The sequence below is a fragment of the Haemorhous mexicanus genome, chromosome 29 (assembly GCF_027477595.1).
Source record: "Haemorhous mexicanus isolate bHaeMex1 chromosome 29, bHaeMex1.pri, whole genome shotgun sequence".
Classification (NCBI taxonomy): Eukaryota; Metazoa; Chordata; class Aves; order Passeriformes; family Fringillidae; genus Haemorhous; species Haemorhous mexicanus.
The window spans coordinates 230694-257966 of record NC_082369.1 but is presented as its reverse complement, the minus strand read 5'-3'; the positions used below and the strand labels follow the sequence as shown (position 1 = coordinate 257966).

Genomic DNA, 27273 nt, shown 5'->3' with positions numbered 1-27273 from the left:
TCCCTGACTCCAGGCTCCCGTGGTGCTGCTTTGGGGGGTCCTGGTTTGTTTTTTTCTGGTGTTTTGGGGTCCCTCAGGGCTCTGGAGTGCCCTGCAGAGCCCAGGATGGACTCGCCACAGCCCTGGGAGCTGTGCCAGGTTTTGGTGGTGCCAGCTGGGAATTGGGGGGGGGGGGGGTCCCGTGGGGTCCCCAGGGTGGGGGTGACCACGGTCCTTGTGCCACAGTGGGATTTTGGGGGTGAGGGAGGAATTGGGGGTGCCCGGCCAGGCTGGCAAAGGGGATCCCCACCCCCTGTTCAGTTTGTGGGGCACAGTGGGGGGAGTTGGGGTTCTCCCCCCGCCCAGCCTCAGGGAGGGGGGGGGTCCACAGCTGATTTTGGGGGGGCTCTCGATGCCGGGGGGGCACTCTGGGGGTTCATATTTTGGGGAGGCCCCCCGGGCGTGCCCCGGGCGTGCTGGGGGAAAGCGAAAGCAGGCGGGAGCTGGGGCTGCCGGGGCACGGCAGCGACGGGCCCGGGGCTGCAGCCCCCCCACCCCAAACCCCACCCCAAAACCTCCCGAACCCTCCCCCCGCTGTGTTTGGGGGTTCGGGGACCCCTCCATCCCCACCCCCAGCCGTGCTTCCCCGTCCTGCCTCAGTTTCCCCACCTGCTCAATGGGGTTAATGACCCAGAACCCCCCTAAAACCTCCCCAAACCCCCCCGGGGGGCGGGGGAGGGGGGGAGGGGAGCTGAGCCGGGGTTATTTAAGGGAAAAAAGGGGGAAAAGGGAAATCCCAGCGAGGCCAGCGTGGAACTGGACCCCCGAGGGGGGGGAGGGGGGGGTGTCGATCAAAGCTTTGCTTTTCTCGCTTTCTCTTCCTCTAAGGAACTCAAACCCCCCATGAGCAGCAGCTCCAAATCCACCCGAACATTTCGCTTTTCCACGCGGCTGGGGCCGGGAGAGGCGCTGGAATTCCGGGAGCTGTTCCCTGCCGAGCTGGGGGTGGCCCGGCCCCGCCCGGGTGGGGACAGCCCGGCCGTGTCCCCGTGTCCCCCCCGGGCGGGCCCGCAGCCCGGGCTTGTCCCGTCCTTGCCAGGCTGGCTCCGAGCCCACCGTGACCTTGGGCTCCGTGTCCCCTTCCCAGAGTGGGGGGGCAGCGAGCGGGGGGGGACACGAGTGGCAGGGAGGGGCTGGGGGGACATTGGGGACACCGAGGGTGGCACGTGGTGGCTTGGGGAGGTGACCTGGGAGCGAGGGAGGGAGGGACGTTGTGGGACGGGGGGCGTGGGGAGGTGACAGCCGGGTGGGTGACCCGGGGGGGACCCCAGTGAGTCTGGGGGGACAGGGAGGTGACCTGTGGGGACACACGTGGGTCTGGGGGCACGGGAAGGGGGTGACACGTGGGTAAGGTGACCCAGAGGAGCCCGGAGAGGTGACCCGAGGAGTGACACGAGTGGCTTTGGGGGTGTGGAGCATAAAGGGGGACCCGAGAGGTGACACCCGTGGGGTGACATCCGTGGGTTTGGGGACACAGAGGTGCCCCAGGGGGTGACACGTGTGTAGGGTGGCCCAGAAGGGACCTGTGGGGTGACACCAGCGGGTTTGGGGGGCACAGAGATGCCCCAGGGGGTGACAGGTGGGCAGGGTGACCCCAAGGGGCTCAAAGAGGTGCCCGGTGGGGACACGAGTGGGTTTGGGGCTGGGGCTGGTGCCCCGGGGGGTGACACGGGGGTGTCTGGGGTACACCAGGGTGACCCGTGGGGTGGCCCGTGGGCAGGGTGACCCAAACGGGACCTGGGGGTGGCCCAGTGGGGACACGAGTGGGTCTGGGGTCATGTGACATGTGACAGGAGGTGCCCCATGCTGTGACACGTGTGGGTCTGGGGTCTGTGCGACACTGATGGGGGGGGAGGAGGTGACACGTGTGGGTCTGGGGTCTGTGCGACGCTGATTGGGGGGGGGAGGAGGTGACACGTGTGGGTCTGGGGTCTGTGTGACACTGACGGAGGGAGGTGACACCGTGCGACACGTGTGGGTCTGGGGTCTATGGGACACTGCCGGGAGGGGTGACACCGTGCGACACGTGTGGGTCTGGGGTCTGTGTGACACTGCCGGGGAGGAGGTGACACTCCTGGGGGGGAGGTGACACCGTGCGACACGCGTGGCTCCGGCTCGCGCTGTCCCGCGCTGGGGGGGGTCCGCGCGGTCCCTCCCGGGGTCTCCCCCGGCCGCGCCCCCCCGAGCCCCCCCGTCCCCCCCCGCGCTGCGCCCCCCCCCGGCCGGAGGCGGCTGCGCCCCGCGGGGGGGGCGGCGGGCGGGGGGGCGGCGCGCGGCCCCTTTAAGAGCGGGGCGGCCCCGGCCGGAGCAGGAAGGAGCCGCATACGGGCCTCGGCGAGCAGCTCCCGCGGGGCGGCCAGAGCCTGCTCCGCCCGCCCGCACGGCCCGGCCCGCCCGCCTCGGCACGGCGCGGCCCGCTCCGCTCGCCCGGACCGCTCGGCCCCCGCCCGGTACGGAACTGAGGGGTGGGCGCGGAGTGGGGGGTTGGGGGGGGGGGGGGGGTCGCGCATGGGGGGGGGGGTGGTTCGGGCCTGACCCTCCCCCCCCCCCTCTCTGGGGGTGGTGGGGGGGAGTGGGGGGTGGGGAGGGGTCGGTTGGGTCCGTTGCGGGGGGGGGGTGGGGGCTGCCCCCCCCCCTCCGCCCCCCCTCCGTATACGTTGTACTTGGCCGGGCCGTGTTGGGGGGGTCGCGGTGAGGGGGGGGAAGGGTTGGGAGGGGGTAGGAGTGGGGGGGAGCATGGCGCTGGGGGTTGCCGGGAGTTGTAGTCCCTCGGCGGCGCCGCGCCGCAGGTGCCGGTGGGCGAGCGGACTGCGCTTCCCGGCGGCCCTCGCGCGGGCGGCGAGCGGGAGGCGTGTTGATGGGCAGCGGGCGGGGCCAATCGGGGCGCGCCCTCCGCCCCGCGCGCCCGCCCCGCCCGCCGCCGCCCGGCCCAATGGCGGGCGCCGCGCGGGGTGGCCGGGGACGGGCGCGGCGGGGCCTGCGCGGCCCCCCCCGCCCGGGCCCGCGACCCCCGCCCGGGCCCGGCCCCGCCGCGACCCCTGCCCGCCCCGCCGCCCTCGAGGGGCCGCCACCGACACCTCGCCCCCCCACCCCCCCCTCCTCCCCCCGGCGCCCCCCGCCCCCGCCTCCCCCCGGCCTCCATTGCGGCGCCCGCCCGCCCGCCCGGGGGAAGGGGTGGGGTCGTGGCGCCCGGCCAAGGCTCCCTGTGGGCCCCGCGGGGGGGGCGGCCCGGGCCGGCGGGGGGGGGAGGCCGGTCATGGGTGGGGTCCCCCGGGGCCGCCCCGTGCGGGGGCGTCGGGCCGGGCCGTCCCCGCGCACCCCAAGGTCGTTGCCGGCCGGGGGGCGCCGGCCCGGCCCTGCCCGCCCCGCTCCGGCCCTGCGCGTCCGGGCTTGTTTTTACCCCCCTTGGCCGTCCCTTATCTCCCCCCGGCCGGCTGCGGGCAGGGGGGGCCGCGGTGATAATCCCCCCGCGGGGCTGGGGCGCTGCTGCCCGGAGGAGCCCGGCGGGATAAGCCTCTCCCCCCGCGGGACTGCGCAGCGGCGAGGGCTCGGCGTGAGGGGCAGCATCCCTCGGAGCTGCCAAAACATTCCCTGCGTGCCCGGGGAGCCGGCTCTGCCTTCTCATCGTCATCCCCCACCGCGGGGCTCGGGCTTGGACCTGGTGGTTCCGGTCAGGTGCCCCAAAGTGCCGTGCCGTGCTCAGGCCCCCGTGACACAGGCAAAGGTCCCTGCCCTCTTCCCCTCGGAGCGGTGCTTGGTGAGGCTGGAGACGGGACCCAGTCACGGACGCATTACTGGGACCGTGGGCTGGCAGCTGGGCACTGCCAGGGAGAGGCTTCCATGGCCGTGTTGTGTCAGAAGTGTGGGAAAAGTTGGTTTATGAAGCTGTATCAGGAGAGGCTGAGGTTGGGTATCAGGAAAAGGTTCTTTTTCCAGAGCATGCTGGGGTGCTGGACAGATTCCCCAGGGAATGGCCCCGGCCCCGAGGCTGCCAGAGCTCCGGGAGCATCTGGACAGCACTCAGGGGTGCACAGGGTGGGATTCTTGGGGTGTCTGTGCAATGCCAGCAGCTGGGCTGGATGGTCCCTGTGGGTCCCTTCCAGCTGAGGTTATTCCATGATTCCATGGAAAGCCCTGGGACTCCGGCAGCAGCCCCAGAACGTGTAAATCCCGGCGTTGCAAGCGACAGTTCCTGTTGTACAAGCCCAGCCGACGTGACTGCCTGGCCCCCGCCCGGCTCTCCGTGTTCCCTGAGCTCCTGCAGACCCTCGGCTGTGGGCAGCCAAAGTTTCTGTGGGCTCAAGGTCTCTTGGTGGTGAGAGTTTGCTGCCAGTCCCAGCTCAAGAGCAGCCGTGTTCCCAGGGCTGTTGGTTGTCCTGGCTATCGAAACCATAACTTATATAATAACTGTTTTATGGACACGGGGAGAGAAAGGTTCTGCCTGGAAGAATTTACAACCTAATGAGGGTTGGAGTTGTGCTCGGCGTAGCAATGGAGCTAAAAGGTCATCGTGGTGCTTTCCAAAAGTGTTTGGGGTGGTTGGTGGTGGTGTTTTTCAAGGAATTGTGTGATTTCTCAAGGATTCTGCCCGTCCTGGTTGGAAATTGCAGCGTGTGGGCTCTTCTGGAGGCTGAGCAGGAAGAGCTGGGCTGGCTTTAATTCTGATGGTTTTGCTGGAGTTGTTGGATTTCAACTTCTTTAAAAAAAACCAAGAAAAAATAAAAGAGACAGAGAGAAACTGAGGAGTTTATTAGAGAGGAGCCTTTCTTGTTTAATATTCATTCTGGCCCCTGTTTAGGCTTGTTCTGGTGAAAGAGGGAGTGAAGAGGCGCAACCCAAACACGGGTGAGATGGTGGGATTTTTCCACCAAGCCTTAATTGCTTCAGTAACTCCAGGGAGGGTTTTGCAAGGCAGGAGCTCTTAATAAATGTGGTGGTGAATGAAAGTAGTTCCTCACTTTGCTGCTCTGCAACTCTTCCTCTGCCTTTTTTTTTTTTTTTTTTTTAATTATTAATCGTTTTTCAGTTGTATTTCATCTCGTGGCCGTGGGTCTGGTGGAGATCTTTAGCTGTGGCTTCATGAGGAGCTCTGCTCTGTGGAGGAGCTGGGTGGAATTAATTTGGCACGGTGAGGGCGGCCGGGTTCCCTTCGTGTTTGGTGACTTTTGGAAGCAGAATTAAAAATTCCAGTTGTTCTCCCAGCGTGGGAATTTGGATGTGGGCACGGGACGCAAATGAGGGGTGAAATTTATGCTGCCATCGAGGCTCTGTGGTGGTTTGGGTGCTCCTGTCTCCCTTCAAGACCTTGTTTTGGGATCAGGTGCTGGGGTTTAACTGCAGGATCGAGTCCCTTGCAGGTGTCCCGCCTAAAAACTCTGAAATCCCAGGTCTGCGTTTGAGACAGAGTCTAAATCCTTGAGAAGTGTGGTTTAATCTTGATTTAAACTGGCACTTGAGGGTTCTCTCCCCGTCTCGGGATGCTGAGTTTTTTGGAAGACGAGCTTGTGTGGCGAACAATTAGAACCCGACTCCTTATCTCTCCTAGTCCAGGCAATAAACAGTTGCTTTAACTACACTCTCAACCAGCCTTAACCTCAAATTTGAGCAGACCGGTCCCAGTCTGTAATTAAAAGCCTTTTGACGAGCAGAACTCAGGGAAAGGGAGGAAGACAGGCAGTGTCTGGGCTAAGGGAAGCGTTTATCCCCAGTCCCGTGGCCCTTTGATCCGAACTGGGGCCGTGTCCGTCCCTGTACCTGTGCCTGCAGCGTCCCAGAGGAGCTCTGGGAGGACGTCAGCGGGAGTAAACGAGGTCAGGCGAGCGCTGGGATCCTCTCGGAGTAGCCGGGGCCGATTGTTCCTCGCCCAGCCCCCTGCCCGTATCGCCTTCCCTGCGCTCAGTTTCAGTTTCCCCCCCGCCCGCTGGCACCGCCGGCTCCGGTGGCAGAGCCGGGCCGCGACTTCCCCGCCTCCGGTCCCGGTGGGGCTCGTTCCCCCGGAGCCCCGGCCGGCTGAGGGATTCGGGGATGTCCCGCAGCAGCCCCGGGCTGCAGGTGGAAGGGAACTATAGGGCTCAGCTTAATGCGACAAGGTGCGAGAAACTGGAGACTGCCGCGAGCTGCCCCGGGGCTGCAGGTGGGAGCCAAGGGCACGGCGGTGGGATGAGCCGCAGATCCCCTGGCAAGCAGCGCCTTCCCAGCAGCCTGGCTTCGCCCATCCCTGGAAAAATGTGCGGCCAGAGAGGCGGGAGTGTGACCTGCCAGCGCTGGCCTGGCCGCTGGAACGCTGGCATCCTCCTGGGCATGAGCTTGGGATTGTTCTCCTGCTGTTCCCCACCCCTGTGCCCACCTGCTGGAACCCTGGCATCCTCCTGGCCACTAACTCAGGATTGTTCTCCTGCTGTTCCCCACCCCTGTGCCCACCTGCTGGAACACTGACATCCTCCTGGACACGAACTCGGGATTGTTCTCCTGTTCCCCACGCCTGTGCCCACCTGCTGGAGCCCTGGCATCCTCCTGGCCACTAACTCAGGATTGTTCTCCTGTTCCCCACCCCTGTGCCCACCTGCTGGAACCCTGGCATCCTCCTGGCCACTAACTCAGGATTGTTCTCCTGTTCCCCACCCCTGTGCCCACCTGCTGGAACCCTGGCATCCTCCTGGCCATGAACTCAGGATTGTTCTCCTGCTGTTCCCCACCCCTGTGCCCACCTGCTGGAACCCTGGCATCCTCCTGGCCATGAACTCAGGATTGTTCTCCTGCTGTTCCCCACCCCTGTGCCCACCTGCTGGAACCCTGGCATCCTCCTGGCCACTAACTCAGGATTGTTCTCCTGTTCCCCACCCCTGTGCCCACCTGCTGGAACGCTGGCATCCTCCTGGCCATGAACTCCCAGCACCCTTGGGATCTTTCTCCTCCTGTTCCCCACCCCTGTGCCCACCTGGACCCTGTCACCCTCTCCCGACCTGTCCCTGTGCCTGGTTTCTCCACAGCAGAGGGTGCTCCCTGCTCCCAGCGCTGGGTTTTAGCTCCCTCCTCCCCACCTTTCACTCCACTCCTGCTCCCATTTCCTTCCTGCTTCGTGCACCTCCTTATTTCCCACCGGCACGCTGGGAACCAGTGAGTAAATGAATTTTTTCCCCGTTGCTTGCTGGAGCTGGGAAGGTGCCGGAGGTGGGCTTGTAGCTACAGGTTGCTGCTGTGCAGCTCCCCGGAGCCTCCTGCCCCGACAGGCAGAGCAGAGAGGGATCAGCATTCCCCCCGTGCATCCCAGCAGGGCAGAAGGAGCAGCTCCGTGGTTGCCAGGGATGAAGCCCCGCTTGCTCCGGGGATTCGCTTTTGCTCGTCATCAGCCGGAGCCGGGAATGGCAGGACGAGCTGTCTGTTAATCCACAAACCAGGAATTACATAAGGGGCTGCCCTGCCCTGCTCTCTCACCAAACTCCAGGCTTATTCTTTTATTTGTTTCCCCTTTTTTTTGTCGTCCCCCATTTCCCGGTGTGGAAAAGAACAACAGGTCTGTGAGGTGTCATTTGAGGCGATTAGATTAATGCCAGAGCCTCGGGCAGGGAATGTCAGGGGTGGTGGGGGGACAGTCCTGGGACAGGGGACAGCTTTGGGGGCTCCTGCAGCAAATGGGCATGGGGGGATTTGGGGTTTGAGCAGTTCTTAGGGCTCTCTGTTTAGGGGTCAGGAGAGATGTGACAGGGAGGGGAACATGGAGTGAGGGGTAGATGCTGTCTGGGACCTGTGGGAATGGGGGGATTTGGGTTTTTATGGTTCAGTTCAGGAGGCCACGAGAGCTGTGACAGAAGAGGGGAAATGTGGGGTGAAGGGGCAGATGGGACTGGTTTTTCTCAAGGAAACACTGGAGTGACTTTGGGGGGATTTTGGTGGAGTGGGGACAGGCTTTGGCCTCTGAAGGGGAGGGGGTGTCCAAGCATGACCTGCTCTGATTGCCCTCCAACCTGGAGCAGCTGGGCTGTGCTGGGGGTTAAAGCTTCGAGTCCTCAATTGCTCCCTTGCAAAGGGGCCCCACGCTGCCTTTTTGGAAAGCAGCTGCTTATTCCTGCCTGGATCCCGGTGCCTCCAGGCTCCCAGGGCTCCCAGGCTGGAAAAGAACTCCTGGGAGAGAGCAGCTCCTGCAGCCAGCACTGGAGCACACACAGCCTCGTGCTTTGTGCACTTCTTCCCCTTTTTCCTTGTAACTCCTGAGACTTTCTGAAGTATTTTGGAGAACTGTGGCTGGCTCAGCCACGGCGTGGTGTTGTCCAGAGTCTCCCAAAACCAGGGAGCTTTCCCACAGGAGCCACGTGGGACAGAACCTGTTAGAGGGCCAGGGCTGTGGCACAGTGGGCACGCTTGGGCTTGGGGAAAAGGCTTTGTTTGAGCAGCAAAACAATTTCCTTGAGTTCCAGGGTGTCCAGCCTTCCTGGGCTCTGGGCTGAGCTCAGATGGACTCAGCTCAGCCTGAGGATTGAGGGAGGCCTGGGGGTTGCTGGAACAGAGGTGGGTTTGGAGCAGGGATTGAGGGTCTTTGAGCAGCTCTCAGCAGTTTGAGGTTTGTTTTGTTTCCGTGCAGGGGAATTCCTGTGGCCTGTTGGTGCTGTTGGGGACAATCCCAGCTCACAGAGTTGGCGCCGTGGGCTTTTGTGCCGAGGCAGTGACAGTGCTGGGGATGGAGGAGCTTCTCACCCCCAAATAACCCTCACACCCCGAGCTCGGGTGGGCGACTCCCCGGGCTCAAACCAAGGCACATTCCTGCCGGATTAAATCCGGCCTCTGATGACAAAGGAGAAAATTGGCAAGAAGGGCTGGGTGGAGGAACCAGTTCAGGCTCACCTTGCAACATGAGAGGAGTTTGGTGCTGTCAGGGCTGAGGGTGGCAGCTGGGGAGGCTCTGTGCCTCGGCTGCAGCTTTGGGATCCTCTGGAACAGCACCAGAGTTTGGCCACTTGAGCATTGTCCATCGGGGTCCACGTCCTGCCTTTGGCCAGCAGCTGGAAATTGGAGTTTCCCAGGAGCTGTGCTGTGCCCTGCAGGGAAATCCCATCCCAGTTCCATCCCTGGGAGCTTGGAATGTGGCACTGGGTCATCCCTCTCTGCCTGGGCTGTGGAGGTGAATCCCTGGGGAGGGAGCTGTGTCTCTGGGAACACCATCAGGTTTCCTGGGAGGTGCAGGGTCTTGCCCAGGCCTTTGGGATGAGCCTGTTCTTGGTGACACTTGTCCTTCCTGGCTTGTCCAGCCTCGTCTGGGCCAGCACATGAAAACCACTGGAGCTCAGGCAGTTTGGGAAAACCCAGAGGAACAAGTCCCTTTCTTCCAAGTGGCTCTGTAGCAGCATTGCCAACAGCTCCCTGTCGCTGGTGAGGGATCCCAGACCTCCAGCCCCACCGTGGTGGTCCCTCCATGGTTCCTGCTTTAATGGGTCTTTATTCCATTAAAGTTCCTGGGATGCTCCTGGAGGGCCTGAGGGATGTTCAGACCCAGTGCCCCATCCAGACTTCAGTGGGAGCAGTTGCTCTTCCTGCCAGAAGCTGCAGGATGTGGGATTCTCCTTTCCTCTCTGAGCCTCCTGCTGTGTCCTGGCTGTCCCTGCAGTGCTCTAGGTGCTTCTTCCCTGGGTGTTAGTGACTCATGCAGAGCTTTGGCTCTTCACAGGGGCCTGGAGTGCCAGGGGAAGGGCTTCAAAATGAGGGCAGGGATGGATGGGATATCAGGGAGGAATTCCTTCCTGGGAGGGAGGGGAGACCCTGAGATGGAATTCCCAGAGAAGTTGTGGCTGCCTCATCCCTGGAAGTGTCCAAGGCCAGGTTGGAGCACCCTGGGATATGAAGGTGTCCCTGCCCATGGGATGGAACAGGACGAGCTTCGAGGTCCCTCCCAGCCCACACCAGCCTGGGATTCTGGGATTTCAGGGATGTGTCGATCCATGCCCCAGGACCTGCAGGGTTTGGGGCAGATTTCCTCTCCTTGGACCAGCTGCTCAGTGTGGAGGGGCTGTAGGAGGGGACTTGGCTGTGCTGGAGCTTCCTGTGCTGCCCAGGCACATCCTTTAGAGCAGGGAGAGGAAAAGCTCCCTGGCAGGTGGGACCTGGCGAGGTCAGCCCGGCTGTGTTGGTCACACCACGAGCCCGTCAGGTTGGGCTGGGGCAGGGGGGGCTGCTGGAGCCCAGGAGCTGTCAGAACATCTCAGGTGTTCTTCCACCTCGCCTTGAATTTGAGTCTTTGCCTCATCACAGAATGGTCTGGGTGGAAGGGACCTCAAAGCCCACCCAGTGCCACCCCTGCCATGGCAGGGTCACCTTCCACTGTCTCAGGCTGCTCCAAGCCTGGTCCAGCCTGGCCTTGGGCACTTCCAGGGATGGAGCAGCCACAGCTTCTCTTGGAATTCCATTCCAGTCCCTCCCCACCCTCACAGGGAAGAATTCCTTCCCAACATCCCACCTAAACCTACTCTGTTTGAATCCAGTCCCCCTTGTCCTGTCCCCATCTCTCTTGGAGCCCCTTGAGGCACTGGAAGGTCTCCAGAGCTCTTGCAGCAGCATTCCAGCATCCAAAGCACCTGCAAGAAGTGGGATGCTCTGATCTTTGCAAGGACCAGAGCAGTGCAGCCCCTCTGAGCAGGGTTTGGTCAGGGCTGTGATCTGGAGCCTCTTTGGGAACCAGCTGAGCCCTCCTCGTGTGGTTCAGTCTCATTCCTCATTCCTCACATCCCAAATCCAGAGCTGTGGTCGCTTTTCCCTGTTAAGGGCTGGGCAGGGGCTGCAGGGGATGGATGCCCCTGCTTGGAAAACAGAGCCAGATTGTCCAAACCAGCCCACAGATATTTGCAGGGCGTTGGTTCTGCTCCAGTCTCTTCACTTCAAGAGGTGCATGATCTTGGTCATGTTACCCCAGCTGGGATGTCCAGACAGGACAGAAGAAAGCTGGAATTCTCTCTTTGCCATTGATGTCTCCATTGCCTTCTCAAGACCAAGGATTTCTTCCCACTGCACTGTTGAAAATGTAGTTTTATTTAAAAGAAAAGCGTGCTGAGGGGTTTTTAATCTTGATTTTTCCCACAGTGCAATTCCTTCTGTTGATGTTCAGGGTCTTCCTCTCGGGAGCATCCAGCTGGTTCTCCAGGTCCAAATAATTGGGATAGGTTGGCCCTAAGGCACTGACAGCACATTTCCTTGTTGGGAGCAGTTGAGTTTCCATGGCTCAGTGGAGTGGTTGGAATTGTGACTTCTCCCAGGCAGGCAGAACCTCCCCTCCCCTCCCCTCCCCTCCCCTCCCCTCCCCTCCCCTCCTCCCCTGCCGTGTTCCCAGCTCCCCAGGACGAGGTGTGTGTCCCGAGGCCTCGGCGCAGTTTCGGGTGGATCCTGGGCAGAGGGAGACCTGCTGGGGCCTGTCCTGGGCTGCTCTCAGCACAGGCCCTGCCTCTGCTCCCCGTGGCCACAGAGCTGCCTCATCCCCGGGCTGGCAGAGCTGTCCCTGCGGCCAGAGAGGGACAGGGGCACTGGGATGGTCTGTCCCCAAACATGGACAGGTGAGGACTTGTGGGCTGTGGGCTGTTCCCAGGGGAAGTGCCTGCTTCTGCAGGGTGGTGAGGGAGTGCTGGGGTCCTGTTTGGGCCTCGGGCAGCAGCCCCTGGGGTGGTTTTGTTTTGTGTAAAGCACCATTATTTTAATAATTCTCCCCTGGTGCTGCTGCCGAGGCTGCCCTGCCTCAGTCGTGTGTGTTTGCTCCAAGAAATCCCAGAGCACCTCGGGATCCCTGGGCACCTTGAGCAAGAGGCTGAGCATCCCAAATTCCAGAATAGTTTGGGTTGGATGAGCCTTGAATATTCCTGTCATGGGCAGGGACACCCTCCAGTATCCCAGGCTGCTCCAGCCAGGCCTTGGACACTTCCAGGGATCCATGGGCAGCCACAGCTGCTCTGGGAATTCCTTCCCAATATCCCATCTCACCCCGCCCTGTCAGTTTGAACCCATTCCCTCCTACCCTGTCCCTCCATACTCATGTCCAAAGTCCCTCTCCATCCTACAGCCTCAGCATCCACGGGCATCTCCCAGAGCTCAGCTCTTCCCAGGAAATGTTGCTGTGTGCATTGCAGAATTCCCTGAAGCCATTTTTGCCTCGTGCTCCATGGAAAGGGTGATGCTGATTCTCCCTTCCTGCCCCGAGCAGGTGCCAGGTGTTGCTCAAGTTCTCACCTGTGCTGCTGCAGAGGGCGGCACCTCTGCCTTTGGAAAGGGTTTTGGGATCTTTTCCGGATTAGAGCACCTGGAGAACATTGGCTGTTCCCTGTTCCCCGGGTGTGACCGAGCTCTTCCACCTGGGTATTCCTCAGCCCTCCCAAACTGCTCAGCTTCCTCTAAATTTAAAGGCAAAGAAGTGAAGAGAAAAGGAAAAAAAAAAAACCAAAAAAACCCACTGAGGTTCTGTGGAAAACTGGTAATTAAAGAGGTGTTTTGTCAGCACTTTTGGTTGGGATCCCATCTTGATGTGGTCGTCTCATTTGAATGTAAATGTCAAATTCCAGAGCTCCTGGAGGAGAGGGATTGGGTGACATCCTGCTGAGGGAAGCACAAGCTCAGGGGTTTCAGTGAGCTCTGGGTGCTGCTCTTGGGCTTGGGGGGGGGTCTGGGAGGAGAGGGGTGAGAAATTGAGTTTAGAAAAAGGAAATAAAATCGCAGTGCTGAGGTGACAGCTCGGGTGCTGCGTCCTGGTCTGGCCCCTCACTGTGAGAAGGACACACAAGGGGCTGGAGTGAGCCCAGAGAAGGGAATGGTGCTGGGAAGAGTCTGGAAAACATCTGAGGGAGCTGGGGAGGCTCAGGAGTGACCTTCTGGCTCTGCAGCACTCCCTGCCTGGGGGGGCAGCCAGGAGGGGTCAGGTTCTGCTCCCAGGGGACAACAGGACAAGAGGGACCAGCCTTGAGTTGCACCAGGACGGGATCAGGTTGGATATTGGGACAATTTCTGCATGGAAAGAACAAGCAGACATTGGCAGGGGCTGCCCAGGGAGTCCCCATCCCTGGAGTGGCACTGGGCACAGCTGGGACTCAGTGACCCTGGAGGGCTTTTCCCACCTCAGGAATTCCATTTCAGTGTTGAGGAGCAGCGTCCAAAGGCGATGGGGAATCAGCTGGATGTGGAACATCAGCTCAGGCAGGTGGAGAACTTCCCTCACTCCTGTTCACCACCCAAAAAACGACATTTTTCCTGCCTGTGTGTGCCAGGCTGACTTGTGGAGCTGGAATAGCCACAGCTCTGTTGTGTTGGGATTTTGGAAGCGCTGAGGGGGCTGAGAGCAGGGTTGGGCTGCACAGGGTGTCCCACAGGGCTGTCAGTGGTGTTCCTAAATCACCTGGAAGGCTCTGCTGTTGCTCCAGCCCCTCTTCCTCACGGGCTCTATTTCACCTCGATGGTTCCCTCTCAGTTGTCTGCGAGGGCCATTCCCAAACTTCTCCCCCACAGCCACTTTTGGGGTGAAATGTGGCACCTCAGCCCTGCAGGGCCACCCAGTCTGGGACAGGAACCTGGAACTCGCAGGCAGGCAGGGAGAGAAGGGAGCTGCTGGGAAATCCAGGTCAGGAGTTGAAGCTCCCCCTTGGTGGCCCATTCAGACCTTTCCTTGCCAGGGAGGGACGAGCTGTGGTTGTGCCAGCGGCTTTTGTCACTTGTCACCTGGCTTCAGCACATTCCCAAGTGGATTTTGCCCATTCCATCGTGGCATTGAGCCCTGGTGCCATGAGCAAACGGTGGATTTGGGGTGTTTGGAACTTCTTTTGAGTCACCCACCTCACAAAGACTCGAGAAGTTCCCAAAACCCCAAGTCCATACTTTGGAATGCTCCATTTCCCATGGACAATTCCTAAGCTGTTGGGAAGGGAATGAGGATGATGTTTTAAGGACTCAGTCTCTGGATGTGGCTGGAGCTTGCAGGCCCTGAATCCGTTCCTGGGGGGCTCGGGACGCCCCCTGTGCCCCCCGCTGTCCCCGGCCACCGCGGCCGTGGGACACAAAGGCCGTGTTGTGTGCGGGGTGGCCGAGTTGGAGCAGGCTCCAGTGGCAGTCCCATGACCCTGCAGCCATTCCCACACTGTGGGGGTGATTATCCTGGCCCCCAGGCTGGGGGGGGCCTTGCCTGGCTGCTCCCCAGAGCTGGGGTGGGTGGGGGACAGACACAGCTCCCTCAGGACCCCTGCCCGCAGCTTCCAAGGGCTGCACGCAGCCCCCGTTCACTGGTTTTGGGAGAAAAAAAAATTGTAAAGCATCTCTTGGAGAGAGGAAGGAGAGGGGGAAGCTCCAGTGCTGGTTTTGGGGCTGGCAGGGATGTGGGATCTGCTCCAGTCAGGTTTGGGGGAGCTGTGGAGCTGCCCTGGTGGGAAGGGGAGAAGCAAAGCCTCCCTGGAATCCCAGCTCAGGATCCCCTGGGGTGCTGGGATGGGGCGACCTTGCCCTGGAATCCCACCTCAGGATCCCCTGGGATGCTGGGATGGGGTGACCTTGCCCTGGAATCCCAGCTCAGGATCCCCTGGGGTGCTGGGATGGGGTGACCTTGCCCTGGAATCCCAGCTCAGGATCCCCTGGGATGCTGGGATTCGGTGACCTTGCCCAAGGTCACACCTGAAGCTGGGGCTGAGTGTGGAGCCCTTTCCTCCCTGATGTACAAATCCGTGAAATTGGGGTTTAAAGGTCAGAGCCTGGAGCTCAGGAGGTGGCCCTGGAGTTGATCCCTGCTGTCTCAGGAAGCCACCTGGCTTTGGTGTTTGGCCTTGGTGGCAGGACTGGTGCCTGCCCTGCACATCCCTGGGTCCTCCCTCCTCCTCAGCCCCATCCCATTCCTGCTGGGAGCTGAATCCTGGTGTCCTCCTGCTGTTGATTACCCAGAGATTTGCTGCAGATCCCTTTTCCAGAGCCCCAGACCTGCCTTCTCCTGCCTTTTCTCTGTATAAAACAGGAAGATGCCAAAGTCAAACTTATTTTCTGGGCTTAACAAAACGTTTCAAAAATAAGTAAATATGGAAAACTACTGAGGAGGCCGGGGGTGGGTGGGGGAAGCCGGAGTTGTGCAACCTGGGCTCCTGCTCCGTGCTGGGACCCGGGGCTGGGAGTTGCTTCCTGAATAATTATTCCTGTTCTGGAGCCATCCTGACTCATCCGTCCCCCCGTGGCGTGGGACAGGCCGCGTCCCGCCGTGCCTCAGTTTCCCTGTCTGGAGCTCAGGATCTTGGATACCCCAGCCTTGTGCTGGGCTGATTTTTGGACGGGTTTGTGCGTGGATTTCCTGGCTCCTGCTGATCCCAGTGCTTGGGATGGGGGGAGTTACATTTTTTTTCCAGCAAAGGCATCGCTGCTTCAAGGAGCGTGTGGATTTGCTGCTTGAGATGGACAGGAGGGAAATGTTATTCCTAACTTTTGGGATCAGAAGACTGGGATTGTGGGAGAATTAGGGGCTGCTCAGGCTCACAGCCAGGCCCCAGTGCCCATTTCCCAGCAAAGGCTGGGTTTTTCCAGCCTTTGGAGTCAAGTGGATGTGTCAGGAGTGACTTTATTTATTTATCTTGTCCCAAACAATCCCTTGGCACTGGGAAGAGCTGCTGCTTCTGCTGGAACCTGTCCAAGATCCAGGTCTGGTGCTGGCACTTGGTGATCCCAGTGTCCTTTCCTCTCTCCTGCTCGCAGGAAGGAGCAGGAGCTGCCTCAGCTTCCAGGGATCAGCTCTGGTCTGTCAAACACCTGCAGCAGCAGCCTGGGGCTCCCCTCTCCTGCCCTTCCCAAAGGATATTCCTGCCCACATCTCCAGGGCTGCTGGCAGCCAGGGATGAGTGATGGGGATGGTGTTCCAGTGATGACATCATTGTGTTGGCTGCTCTCGTCGAGCTGGGGACCTTCCCTGCAGGAATGGGACTGGGAGATGCTCCCAGGGGTGGACTGGGATGCACTGGGGAGGCTCAGGCCGCCGGAGCCCCGCGCTGGGCACAGCTGTGCCCGCTCCAGTGCTGCCTGGCTGGGTGATGCCAGCTCCCTGCCAAGGCTTGCTGCTCTGGCCAGGATCCGTGCTAATTCAGCTGTTCTCACTTGAGAGCACCTGGGCTCTGTTCTTCCTCCTCCTCCTCCTCCTCGCCAGGTAAGCACAGGACGGGCAGGACGATGGGAGAGGCGCGGGGGACACGCGGCGCTGCCGGGCGCGTCCCTCAGGAATTTGGGGATTCTCCCCATGTCTCCAAGCTCTGACTCACGGCCTTGCCCTCCTTCCCCGCAGCCTTTAGCCTGGAAGATGGCGGGTGGCGTGGACGGCCCCATAGGGATCCCGTTCCCGGATCACAGCAGCGACATCCTCAGCAGCCTGAATGAGCAGAGGAACAACGGGCTGCTGTGCGACGTGGTCATCCTGGTGGAAGGCCAGGAGTTCCCCACCCACCGCTCCGTCCTGGCAGCGTGCAGCCAGTACTTCAAGAAGCTCTTCACCTCAGGGTTAGTGGTGGACCAGCAGAACGTGTATGAGATAGACTTTGTGAGTGCGGACGCCCTGTCGGCGCTGCTGGAGTTCGCCTACACCGCGACCCTCACCGTCAGCACTTCCAACGTCAACGACATCCTCAACGCCGCCACGCTGCTGGAGATCCCGGCCGTCAGGGATGTCTGCACGGATCTCCTGGAGAGGAAGATTCTGGCCAAAAATGACCAGATGGATACAGTAGATCAAATTGATCAGAGGAACCATCTCAGAGCAAAAGAGTACCTGGAGTTCTTCCAGAGCAACCCCGTGAACGGCCACCAAGGCAGCTTTCCGTGGACCAACCCAGAGTTGAGAGACCTTCAGAGACTGAACTTCCGAGGCCAAGAGGAGGAGGAGGAGTCGAACTGCAACGGCCTGGACTTCTACTCGCAAGCCACCCCAACCGAAAGACCAAAGGCAAGTGACTGTGACCCCGACAGCAACCCGGCCATGTGGCTGGACCGCGAGGACGAGGAGCCGGTCAGCGGCGGGATGTTCTCCCCTTCCCAGAACGGACATTACAGCAGCCGTGGCTTGGCCACCCCGGGAGAAGAGGAGGGGGGCACCCCCAGGGGCCCTCTGGACCCGCAGGAAGCCGGGGACTCGCCCAGCTTCATCCCCACGGGCACGGAGACGGAGGACGATGGCAGGGAGGTGGATGACCTGGCCGCCAGCGCCCTGCTCCAGCAGATGATCAACTCGGTGGGGCGGCAGCAGCTCGGCGACGACGACCGCAAGGACGAGGACGGGGTCATGGATTATTACTTGAAATATTTCGGCAGTTCCAGCGAGGGCGACGTGTACCCGTCCTGGTCGCAGAAGGTGGAGAAGAAGATCAGGGCGAAAGCATTCCAGAAGTGCCCCATCTGCGAGAAGGTGATCCAGGGCGCCGGGAAGCTGCCGCGCCACATCCGCACCCACACCGGGGAGAAGCCCTACGAGTGCAACATCTGCAACGTCAGATTCACCAGGTACGGGCTGGCCACGGGGGCTGCACCCAAACCCGGGGTCTGCACCCAAACCCGGGGTCTGCACCCAAACCCGGGGTCTGCACCCAAACCAGGGGTCTGCACCCAAACCCGGGGCCTGCACCCAAACCCGGGGCCTGCACCCAAACCCGGGGCCTGCACCCAAACCAGGGGTCTGCACCCAAACCCGGGGCCTGCACCCAAACCCGGGGCCTGCACCCGAACCCAGGGCCTGCACCCAAACCCGGGGCCTGCATCCAAACCCGGGGTCTGCATCCAAACCAGGGGTCTGCACCCAAACCCGGGGCCTGCACCCAAACCCGGGGTCTGCACCCAAACCCGGAGCCTGCACCCAAACCAGGGGTCTGCACCCAAACCTGGCCCTCCCCTCACCCTGGGAGCCAGCCCAGGGCTGATCCTGGGTGATTTTATCTCTCTGCTCAACTCGTTTCCATCCTAACTGGCGAGTTGGGGCTGGAAGCCAAAGTTTTCCAGGGAGCAGTTTGGGGGTGTGACACTTGAGCTATCTCAAGGGGCCTGGCTCGATGGCCAGTGCCACCATCCCGCTGTCCTGACTTGCTGAGCTCTGCTGGGAACCTGACGTGGGGGGGAAACAGCTGCAGCTCTTGGTGTGTCCATCGAGGCAGGAGCAGGGGAATGGTTTGGGCATGGCTCCATGGCATGGCTGAGGTGGTGGTGGCTGGGTTGGAGGGAGGTTGGAGCCCAGCCGTGTCCCTGGCAGACCGAGCTCTGCGGCCCGGTGCAGCTCCCGGGGGCGTTTGCCACGGCCCTGTTCCTAATCAGGGCTGCTCTGCTCCCTGCCTGGGCCGCGGCAGCACCAAAGAAAGGGGATATTGTTTGGGCTGCTCCGGTTCACTCCAGTCCGCGCCCGGGCGCCGCCTCCTCTCCCCGGGCTCTGCGGCCGCCGGGGCTGGGCCGGCCCGGGGGTCCCAGCCCGGAGCAGCCCTGGCCCTGCCAGGGGCGGCGTGGGCTGCTGGGCCTGGGGGCTGCTCCCTTCCCGCTCCCTTCCCTTTCCCTGCTCCCTTCCCTTTCCCTGCTCCCTTTCCCTGCTCCCTTTCCCTGCTCCCTTCCCTTTCCCTGCTCCCTTTCCCTTCCCTTTCCCTTCCCTTTCCCTTCCCTTTCCCTTCCCTTTCCCTTCCCTTTCCCTTCCCTTTCCCTTCCCTTTCCCTTCCCTTTCCCTTCCCTTTCCCTTCCCTTTCCCTTCCCTTTCCCTTCCCTTCCCCTTCCCTTCCCCTGCTCTTTTTCCTTTCCCTGCTCTCTTTCCCTTCTTTTTCCCTGCCTGTTCCCTTCCTTTTCCCTGTTCCCTTCCCTTTCCCTGCTCCTTTTCCCTTTCCCTGCCTGCCCAGATGTTCCCACTGTGCCACTTCCCCCCTGCCCTTCCAGGCCCTGGTGCCTGGGGGGCTCCATCCCGTGGGGCTGCTCCGTGTGGGATCCCCGGGGCAGCAGGGTGCAGCCCGAGGGGCAGGAGGCCGTGTCCTGCCCCTTCCCCTGGTCCCGGCCGCACCCAGCCCACGTTGGAGAGCTGAGGAATGCAGATAATGGCAGGGGCAGGGTGCCAGCCCTCCCTCCCTGCTCCCCCGGCCCTGCCACGCGGCACCTCCCAGCTCCGGGCCGGGGCCGATCCCACAGCGACCCCACAGCCACCCCACAGCCACCCCAGTGACCCCACAGCCACCCCACAGCCACCCCAGTGACCCCACAGCGACCCCACAGCCACCCCAGTGACCCCACAGCCACCCCACAGCCACCCCAGTGACCCCACAGCCCCCCCACAGCCACCCCAGTGACCCCACATCGATCCTACAGCCACCCCAGTGACCCCACAGCCCCCCCACAGCCACCCCAGTGACCCCACAGCCACCCCAGTGACCCCACAGCGACCCCACAGCCACCCCAGTGACCCCACAGCGACCCCACAGCCACCCCAGTGACCCCACAGCCCCCCCACAGCCACCCCAGTGACCCCACAGCCCCCCCACAGCCACCCCACAGCCACCCCAGTGACCCCACAGCCACCCCACAGCCACCCCAGTGACCTCACAGCGACCCCACAGCCACCCCAGCGACCCCACAGCCACCCCAGTGACCCCACAGCCACCCCAGTGACCCTACAGCCACCCCAGTGACCCCACATCGATCCCACAGCCACCCCAGTGACCCCACATCGATCTCACAGCCACCCCAGCGACCCCACAGCCACCCCACAGCCACCCCAGTGACCCTACAGCCACCCCAGTGACCCCACAGCCACCCCAGTGACCCCACAGCCCCCCCACAGCCCCCCCACAGCCACCCCAGTGACCCCACAGCCACCCCAGTGACCCCACAGCCACCCCAGTGACCCCACAGCCCCCCCACAGCCCCCCCACAGCCACCCCAGTGACCCCACAGCCCCCCCAGTGACCCCACAGCCACCCCACAGCCATCCCAGTGACCCCACAGCCACCCCACAGCCATCCCAGTGACCCCACAGCCGTCCCCCTGCCCTCGTGCACCGTCCAGGGCACTGCAGGACCTGGAAATGCCACCGTGTCCCTGGCAGCTGCTGGCCCTGCGAGACGAGGGGAGGCACAGGGGCCCGTGGGCAGGGGGAGTTGGTGGGCCAGGGCCACCTCATCCTTTTTCCATCCTGCTCCCGTTCTGTGGGATCAGGATCTGCTCCCCACTGGCTCCCAGGGGGGCCTGGCAGCTGTGAAAAAGCTGCTTTTGTAAACCACCAGCTTCCAGCCCAAACACATCCTCTGCTTCTTCCCATGGTGGGTTGGGGCTGCAGGGACAGGGGCAGGGACAGGGACAGGGACAGGGAGCTGTCCCTGGCATTGCTGTTCCCATACCCCGAGCTCCATTCATTATTTATTCCATATTATTTATTCCATATTACTTATTCCATATTACTTATTCCATATTACTTATTCCATATTACTTATTCCATATTACTTATTCCATATTATCCATTCCATATTATTTATTCCATATTATTTATTCCATATTACTTATTCCATATTACTTATTCCATATTATCCATTCCATATTATTTATTCCATATTATTTATTCCATATTATTCATTCCATATTATTTATTCCATATTATCTATTCCATATTATCTATTCCATATTATCTATTCCATATTATTTATTCCATATTATTCATTCCATATTATTCATTCCATATTATTCCTTTGCTTTCCTTTCCCCCTGGAAAACAAATCCTTCCCTGTTCCGTGGGAGGGGTCTGGCTCTGGGAGGGGGTTTGGGGTGTGCCAGGGGAGGAGCAGGGCTGCTCCAGCCGGGTGTTCCCGGCCCTGCTCAGGGATTTTTGCTCCCTGGCGTTTCCTGGTTCCTCCACGGTCGCAGGGGGAGGAGCAGCTGCCATAAAAAAAGAGTTGGATGGTTATAAAATGCCAAATTTTAATTTCACAAGCCACTTTGTGTGTCACTCAGAGCTGGACACGACCTTGGGGCTTTGATCCTTCCCGGGAGCTTTAGGATTTTGGGATCCTGCGGGTGAAGGGAGAATGTTCAGGGCTGGGATCTGAGTGATCCGTCCAGGAGCGGGGTGGATCCCCTTGGGCAGGGTCGGGCAGGTGCTGGGCAGGCCAGGAGGGGCTCCCCTGCCTGGCCACGTGCTCGGGGCTGGCTTTGCCTCCAGGAGGCAGCGATGGCTCACGTGGCCCTGCTGGCCCTGGCCCAAATGAGCCATGTGTGACCCCATAGCTGTGAGCAGCCCTGGGCTGGGCAGGGTGTGACCCCACAGCCCTGCTCAGACCCCATATGGGGCAAACTGACCCCACAACCCTGCTCAGACCTCTTATGGAGCAATATATAGCCCCATAACCCTGCTCAGACCCCATATGGGGCACTGTGTGACCCCACAACCCTGCTCAGACCCCATATGGGGCACTGTGTGACCCCACAACCCTGCTCAGACCCCATATGGGGCACTGTGTGACCCCACAGCCCTGCTCAGACCCCATATGGGGCACTGTGTGACCTCATAACCCTGCTCAGACCCCATATGGGGCACTGTGTGACCTCATAACCCTGCTCAGACCCCATATGGGGCAATGTGTGACCCCACAACCCTGCTCAGACCCCATATGGGGCAATGTGTGACCTCATATGTGACAGTGTGTGACCCTACCCTCAGACCCTGCACTGGGTGATGCTCAGCCCCACACCAGCAGCTGCCCAGCCCCTTGTAATGTCTATCCCCACACCAGGAGCTGCCCAGCCCCATTCCAGCTGGTACTCAGCCCTGTATTGCTGCCCATCCCCACTCCAGGAGCTACCCAGCCCTGATGCCATCCCCACACCAGCCCTGTGCCAATGCCCCTCCCCACACCAGGAGCTGCCCAGCCTTGTGCCAATGCCATCCCCACACCAGGAGCTGCCCAGCCCTGTGCCAATGCCATCCCCACTCCAGGATCTGCCCAGCCCTGTGCCAATGCCATCCCCCACTCCAGGATCTGCCCAGCCCCGATGCCATCCCCACACCAGGAGCTGCCCAGCCCTGTGCCAATGCCCATCGCCACACCAGGAGCTGCCCAGCCCTGTGCCAATGCCATCCCCACACCAGCAGCTGCCCAGCCCCCATGCCATCCCCACTCCAGGATCTGCCCAGCCCTGATGCCATCCCCACACCAGGAGCTGCCCAGCCCTGTGCCAATGCCATCCCCACACCAGGAGCTGCCCAGCCCTGTGCCAATGCCATCCCCACACCAGGATCTGCCCAGCCCCGATGCCATCCCCACTCCAGGATCTGCCCAGCCCCGATGCCATCCCCACTCCAGGATCTACCCAGCCCTGTGCCAATGCCATCCCCACACCAGGAGCTGCCCAGGCCCATTCCAGCTGATACTCAGCCCTGTATTGCTGCCCAACCCCACTCCAGCAGCTGCCCAGCCCCGATGCCATCCCCACTCCACCCGTGCCACCCCTCCCAGCGCCACCCTCCTCCCACGCCCAGCGCTGCCCCTCCGTGCCCCGCTCCCTGACGTGTCCCCGTGTCCCCGCAGGCAGGACAAGCTGAAGGTGCACATGCGGAAGCACACGGGGGAGAAGCCCTACCTGTGCCAGCAGTGCGGGGCCGCCTTCGCCCACAACTACGACTTGAAGAACCACATGCGGGTGCACACGGGGCTGCGGCCGTACCAGTGCGACAGCTGCTGCAAGACTTTCGTCCGCTCCGACCACCTGCACAGGCACCTTAAAAAAGATGGATGCAACGGGATCCCGTCGCGGAGGGGCCGCAAGCCGCGGGTCAGGGAGGCCGGGGCCATGCCCCCCCACGCCCCACGGGCAGCGCCGAGGACGGCAGCTTCCCGGCCCCCGAGGACACGGCCACGGGCAGCGAGGAGCAGCAGCAGCAGCAGCAGCAGCAGCACTTTGAGGAGAATTCCAATAACGAAGCGCCGGGATTGAATGTAGCAGGAGGGTCGGATGAGGGTAATGAGCAAGGACTCTCCTAAACCAAAAAAAAAAAATCAAAAACAACCCCAACTGGTGAAACAATGAAACAACCACCTGAAAACAAACAAAGTCACAAAATCTAGTTAGTACTTTTCCTCCGATTTTTCTCTTTAAAAGATGTTTCTCTCCCTTTTTTTTAAGGAAAAAACAAAAAAGCTGCGAAAAAAAGAAAAAAAAAAAAGAGAGATATTATATTAATGTTTTCCAATCTTCCCATCGTAAGCGGGGCTCTCCCCCGAGGATCCCTCGTAGCCAAGGACCTTTTCTTGGAAAGGGCAAGGACGCTAGGGAAGCACGAGGTGGGGATGGAAAGTGGCTCTGTCGCATGGAAAAGAGCTTCCATGTAAATCCAAAGCTTTATTTTGTGTCCAAACACGCGTTTAAAAAAAAAAAAAAAAAAAAAAAAAGAAAAGAAAAAAAAAGTTATTTCAGAGAGAGATCTATTTAAGAAAAAAAAAAGGAAAAAATAGAAAAAAAAAAGGAGTGGTAGGAGTTGGAAGGGCTGTGGCAGGGCGGGGTTTGGGATTTGGGGGCCGGGGGCTCCTTCCCAGGAGATCGGGGTCAGGATTTGGGGTCTGTCCCCCCAGCCCCCCCGAGTGCGAGGCTCAGTCGGGCAGCGAGGGCTCCGGGTGGGGAAAAATTGCTGGAAATTGCTGGAAAAATTGCCTAAAAAAACAAAACAAAACAAAAAAAGAAATCATGTGAGAGAGGGCAGCAGGTTCGGCAGGGTTTGTGTCGGGCACCCGGGGCTGGGGACGCTGGGGATGGGGACAGGCCAGGGCTGGGGACAGCAGGGCTGGGGACAGCAGGGCTGGCTCAGCCGTGCCATGGACTCCTGTCCGTCCCTGTGTCCGTCCCTGTGTCCGTCCCTGTCCCTCCCCGTGTCCCCACATCCGTCCCCACCCCGCGGTGCCCAGGAAGTGCCTGAGTCAGCCCAGCCCCCGCTGCCGGCAGAATTTGGGGCTGGGGGGTCCCAAATCCCCCCCCAGGGAATTTTTCTTCCCCTCCCCTCCCCCCCCAGGGGTTTTTTTTCCCCCCCACCCCCCTCCAGGGAGTTTTTTCCTGCCCCAAAAACGCCTCCAGGTCCCTTTGGCCAAAAGGTTCTGGGGGGTCTCCCCTAAAGGAGCAGGAGGCCTTTGGGGAGGGGGAGCAGCCTGGCCCCCCAGCCCCCTTCCCAAAAAGAAAAGAAAATATATATAAATATATATCTAGAGATGCTCTATGGCTGGAGAGGCGGGTCCCGACCCTCGGGGGGAAAAGGCACCTTTGAGTTGGTCACCTGTTTTCTAAATGCACATTTTTAAATGCTAAAAAAAAAAAGAAAAGAAAAAAAAAAAGAGTAAAAAACCAGAGAGATTTTAAGCCCTTTTATTTTCAAAGCACTTTTTAGATTCTCTTCCTTTTATTTTAATTTTTTCGTTGGTTTTTTTTGGGTTTTTTTTCCTTTTTTTTTTTTTTTGGTGTTTTTACTTTCAAAAGCAAAAAGCAAAGAGCAGGTTTTGGCCGAATGTATTTTGGAGAGGGAGTGAGAGGGGAGTGTGTGCTGGGGGTGGGGTGAGTGGTGGGGCTGGGGGAAGAGATGGATGTTTATTTAATGCAGAAAAACAAAAAAAAAAGCAATAAAAAATTCCAAAAAAAAAAAGCTTAAAAATAATAATAAAACAAAAAAAAGAAAACAAAGAAGTCTTAGCACTTTGCGATGGAACGGGTACTTTGAGCTCACTTTATCTTAATTTAAAAAAAAGCAAGATTCAAGATGTTTACAAGTCAAAAAAAAAAACTTTAAAAAAAAGACTTCTACGGAGAAAAAAAAATATTATTAAAAAAAAGCCTAAATTTATTTTTGTAAGAAAAAAAAATGTGTATATATATATATATATTTAACAAAAAAAAAAACCTAGAAAAAAATACAAATATAGGCAGAATCCAAGTGAGATTGGAGGATGGGAGGAAGATGCTAATTAGGTTCTGTGACATGCCCTGACCCTCGGGAATTTTAAATAGAAAATAAAATCCATGGAAGCTTGAATTTTAGGCAGGAATCCTGGGGGTTGTGGCTCGCTCACTGCTCCCCACAGCCTTGAGGAGGTTGGTTGTTTGTTTGGGTTTTGTTGGTGTTTTTTTTTTAATTCTTTTTTTGTAGAAATAATTTTATTTTTTCGATGTTTTTTTTAGCCAGTGCCAGCGCAGAGGTGTCGGGATCCCTGTGGGCTTGGAAAAATCCCACCTGGAGCAGGGAGACTGGGATTTGGGCAGGGGGATTGGGATATCAGATGGGAAATTGGGATATGAGCTAGGAAATTGGGATTTGGGCTGGGAAATTGGGATATCAGATGGGAAATTGGGATCCAGGTAGGGAAATTGGGATCTAGATTGAGAAATTGGGATTTGGGCTGGGAAATTGGGATTTGGGCAGGGGGATTGGGATCTGAGCAGGGAATTAAATTGGGATATCAGATGGGAAATTGGGATATGAGCTAGGAAATTGGGATCCAGGTAGGGAAATTGGGATCTAGATTGAGAAATTGGGATCCAGGCAGGAAATTGGGATTTGGGCTGGGAAATTGGGATCTGGTCAAGGAATTGGGATTTTGCCAAGGAATTGAGATCTGGGCAGGGAATTGGGATCCAGGCAGGGAATTGGGATCCGGGCAGGGAATTGGGATCCGGGCAGGGAATTGGGATCCGGGCAGGGAATTGGGATCCAGGCTGGGATTTGGGATCCTGGCAGGGAATTGGGATCCAGGCTGGGATTTGGGATCCGGGCAGGGAATTGGGATCCGGGCAGGGAATTGGGATCCGGGCAGGGAATTGGGAAACGGGCAGGGAATTGGGATCCAGGCAGGGAATTGGGATCCGGGCAGGGAATTGGGAAACGGGCAGGAAATTGGGATCCAGGCAGGGAATTGGGATCTGGGCAGGGAATTGGGATCCAGGCAGGGAATTGGGATCCAGGCTGGGATTTGGGATCCGGGCAGGGAATTGGGATCTGGGCAGGGAATTGGGATCCTGGCAGGGAATCCCCCTGGGCAGTGCTGGAGGGACCCAGGCCCAGGCTGCCTTTGGGGTTTTCCCAGCCCCTGGGTTTGGATCCCTCCAGGGATGTGGCAGTGATTTCCTGGGAAGGAGCTGGAGGGATCCCAGACCCCGGGGATTTGTGTCCCTCCCGTTCCCCCTCTGGGCAGGAGAATCGGGATCCCAGCTCCCTGTGGGTCCCCATCCCTCCCTGAGCAGCAGGTTTGGGATCTGGGAGTGGATCCCCCCGGGCAGGGGCTGATCCCAGCTGGGATCGGGGGCTCCGGGCGGGGCCGGCCCTCTGGCAGCGCCGGCTGAGGATTTTTGGGAATATGCAAAGAAAATTCCGGGTGGATTTGGGAATCCGAGTTGTGCTCGGGGTTGTGGTGGCTCCTCCCGTCCTGCTTTTGGGGTTTTTTCCCCCTGGGATTTTCCCACCCTCGCTGCTGCTTTTCCTTCCCCCTTCCCAATCCCAAAGGAATTTTGGGGGCTCTGGGGAAGCAGCACCGGGAGGGGGTGAAGGGGGTGGGAGCTTCCAGGTGTGCAGAGAAAGGGGAAAAAGGGGAAGGAAAAATAAAGGGGGATTGATAAAAAAAATATAAAGAAGGAAAAAAAGGGGGGAAAAGGAAATTGGAGGGGAGAAATAAAAGAGGGAAAATGAGGGAAGGAAAGGGGGGAGAAGGAAAAATGAGAAATTAAAGAAAGAAAAAAAGGGGTGGAAAAAGAGGGGGGAAAATGAGAAAAGAAGGAATAAATTGGGGGGGGGGGGCAAGGGGAGAAAAACAGGGAAGGAAAGAAGGAAAAGAGGAAAAATACAAAGGAAAAAGAGCACAAAGGAGGAAGAGGAGAGAGGAGCAGACTCAGGATTCCCCCAGCCATGTCCCCTCCCTGTCCCCCACACTGGCAACACTTTAGCACAAGGTGAAGTTTGCACTAAAAATAAATCAAGAAAAAGCAAAAAAAAAAAAAAAAAAAAAAAAGCTCTAAACCCCCCAAATCCCCCAGGATTGTCCCTGTCCCGTCGCCTTAAACCCCCACCCCAAAATCCCCCCCGTAGCTCAGCATGGAGATTTTTGTCTTTATTCTGATTAATTTTAATTTCATTTGAAGTTTTTGGGTTTTTTGGTTTTTTTGTTTTTTTCTTTTTTGAATCCAGGTTGGGATGAAAGTGTTGCCAAAGAAAGTGCTGAGTTACGGTGGGAAGAGAGACAGGGAGAGAGAGGAATAATAATAATAAAAGTTATTATTATTAATAATCATCATCATAAA

General features: G+C 59.2%; 1 protein-coding gene across 1 annotated transcript; it reads left to right on the top strand.

The window, feature by feature from the left end:
* The first annotated feature begins 2370 nt into the window (after positions 1–2370).
* On the top strand, positions 2371–27273 carry ZBTB7A (zinc finger and BTB domain containing 7A). The gene is given in 4 exon segments (XM_059869656.1): positions 2371–2489; positions 16295–17502; positions 22536–22803; positions 22806–27273. Coding segments are annotated over 3 exon segments (1644 nt in total). The 5' UTR covers positions 2371–2489; positions 16295–16309; the 3' UTR covers positions 22989–27273.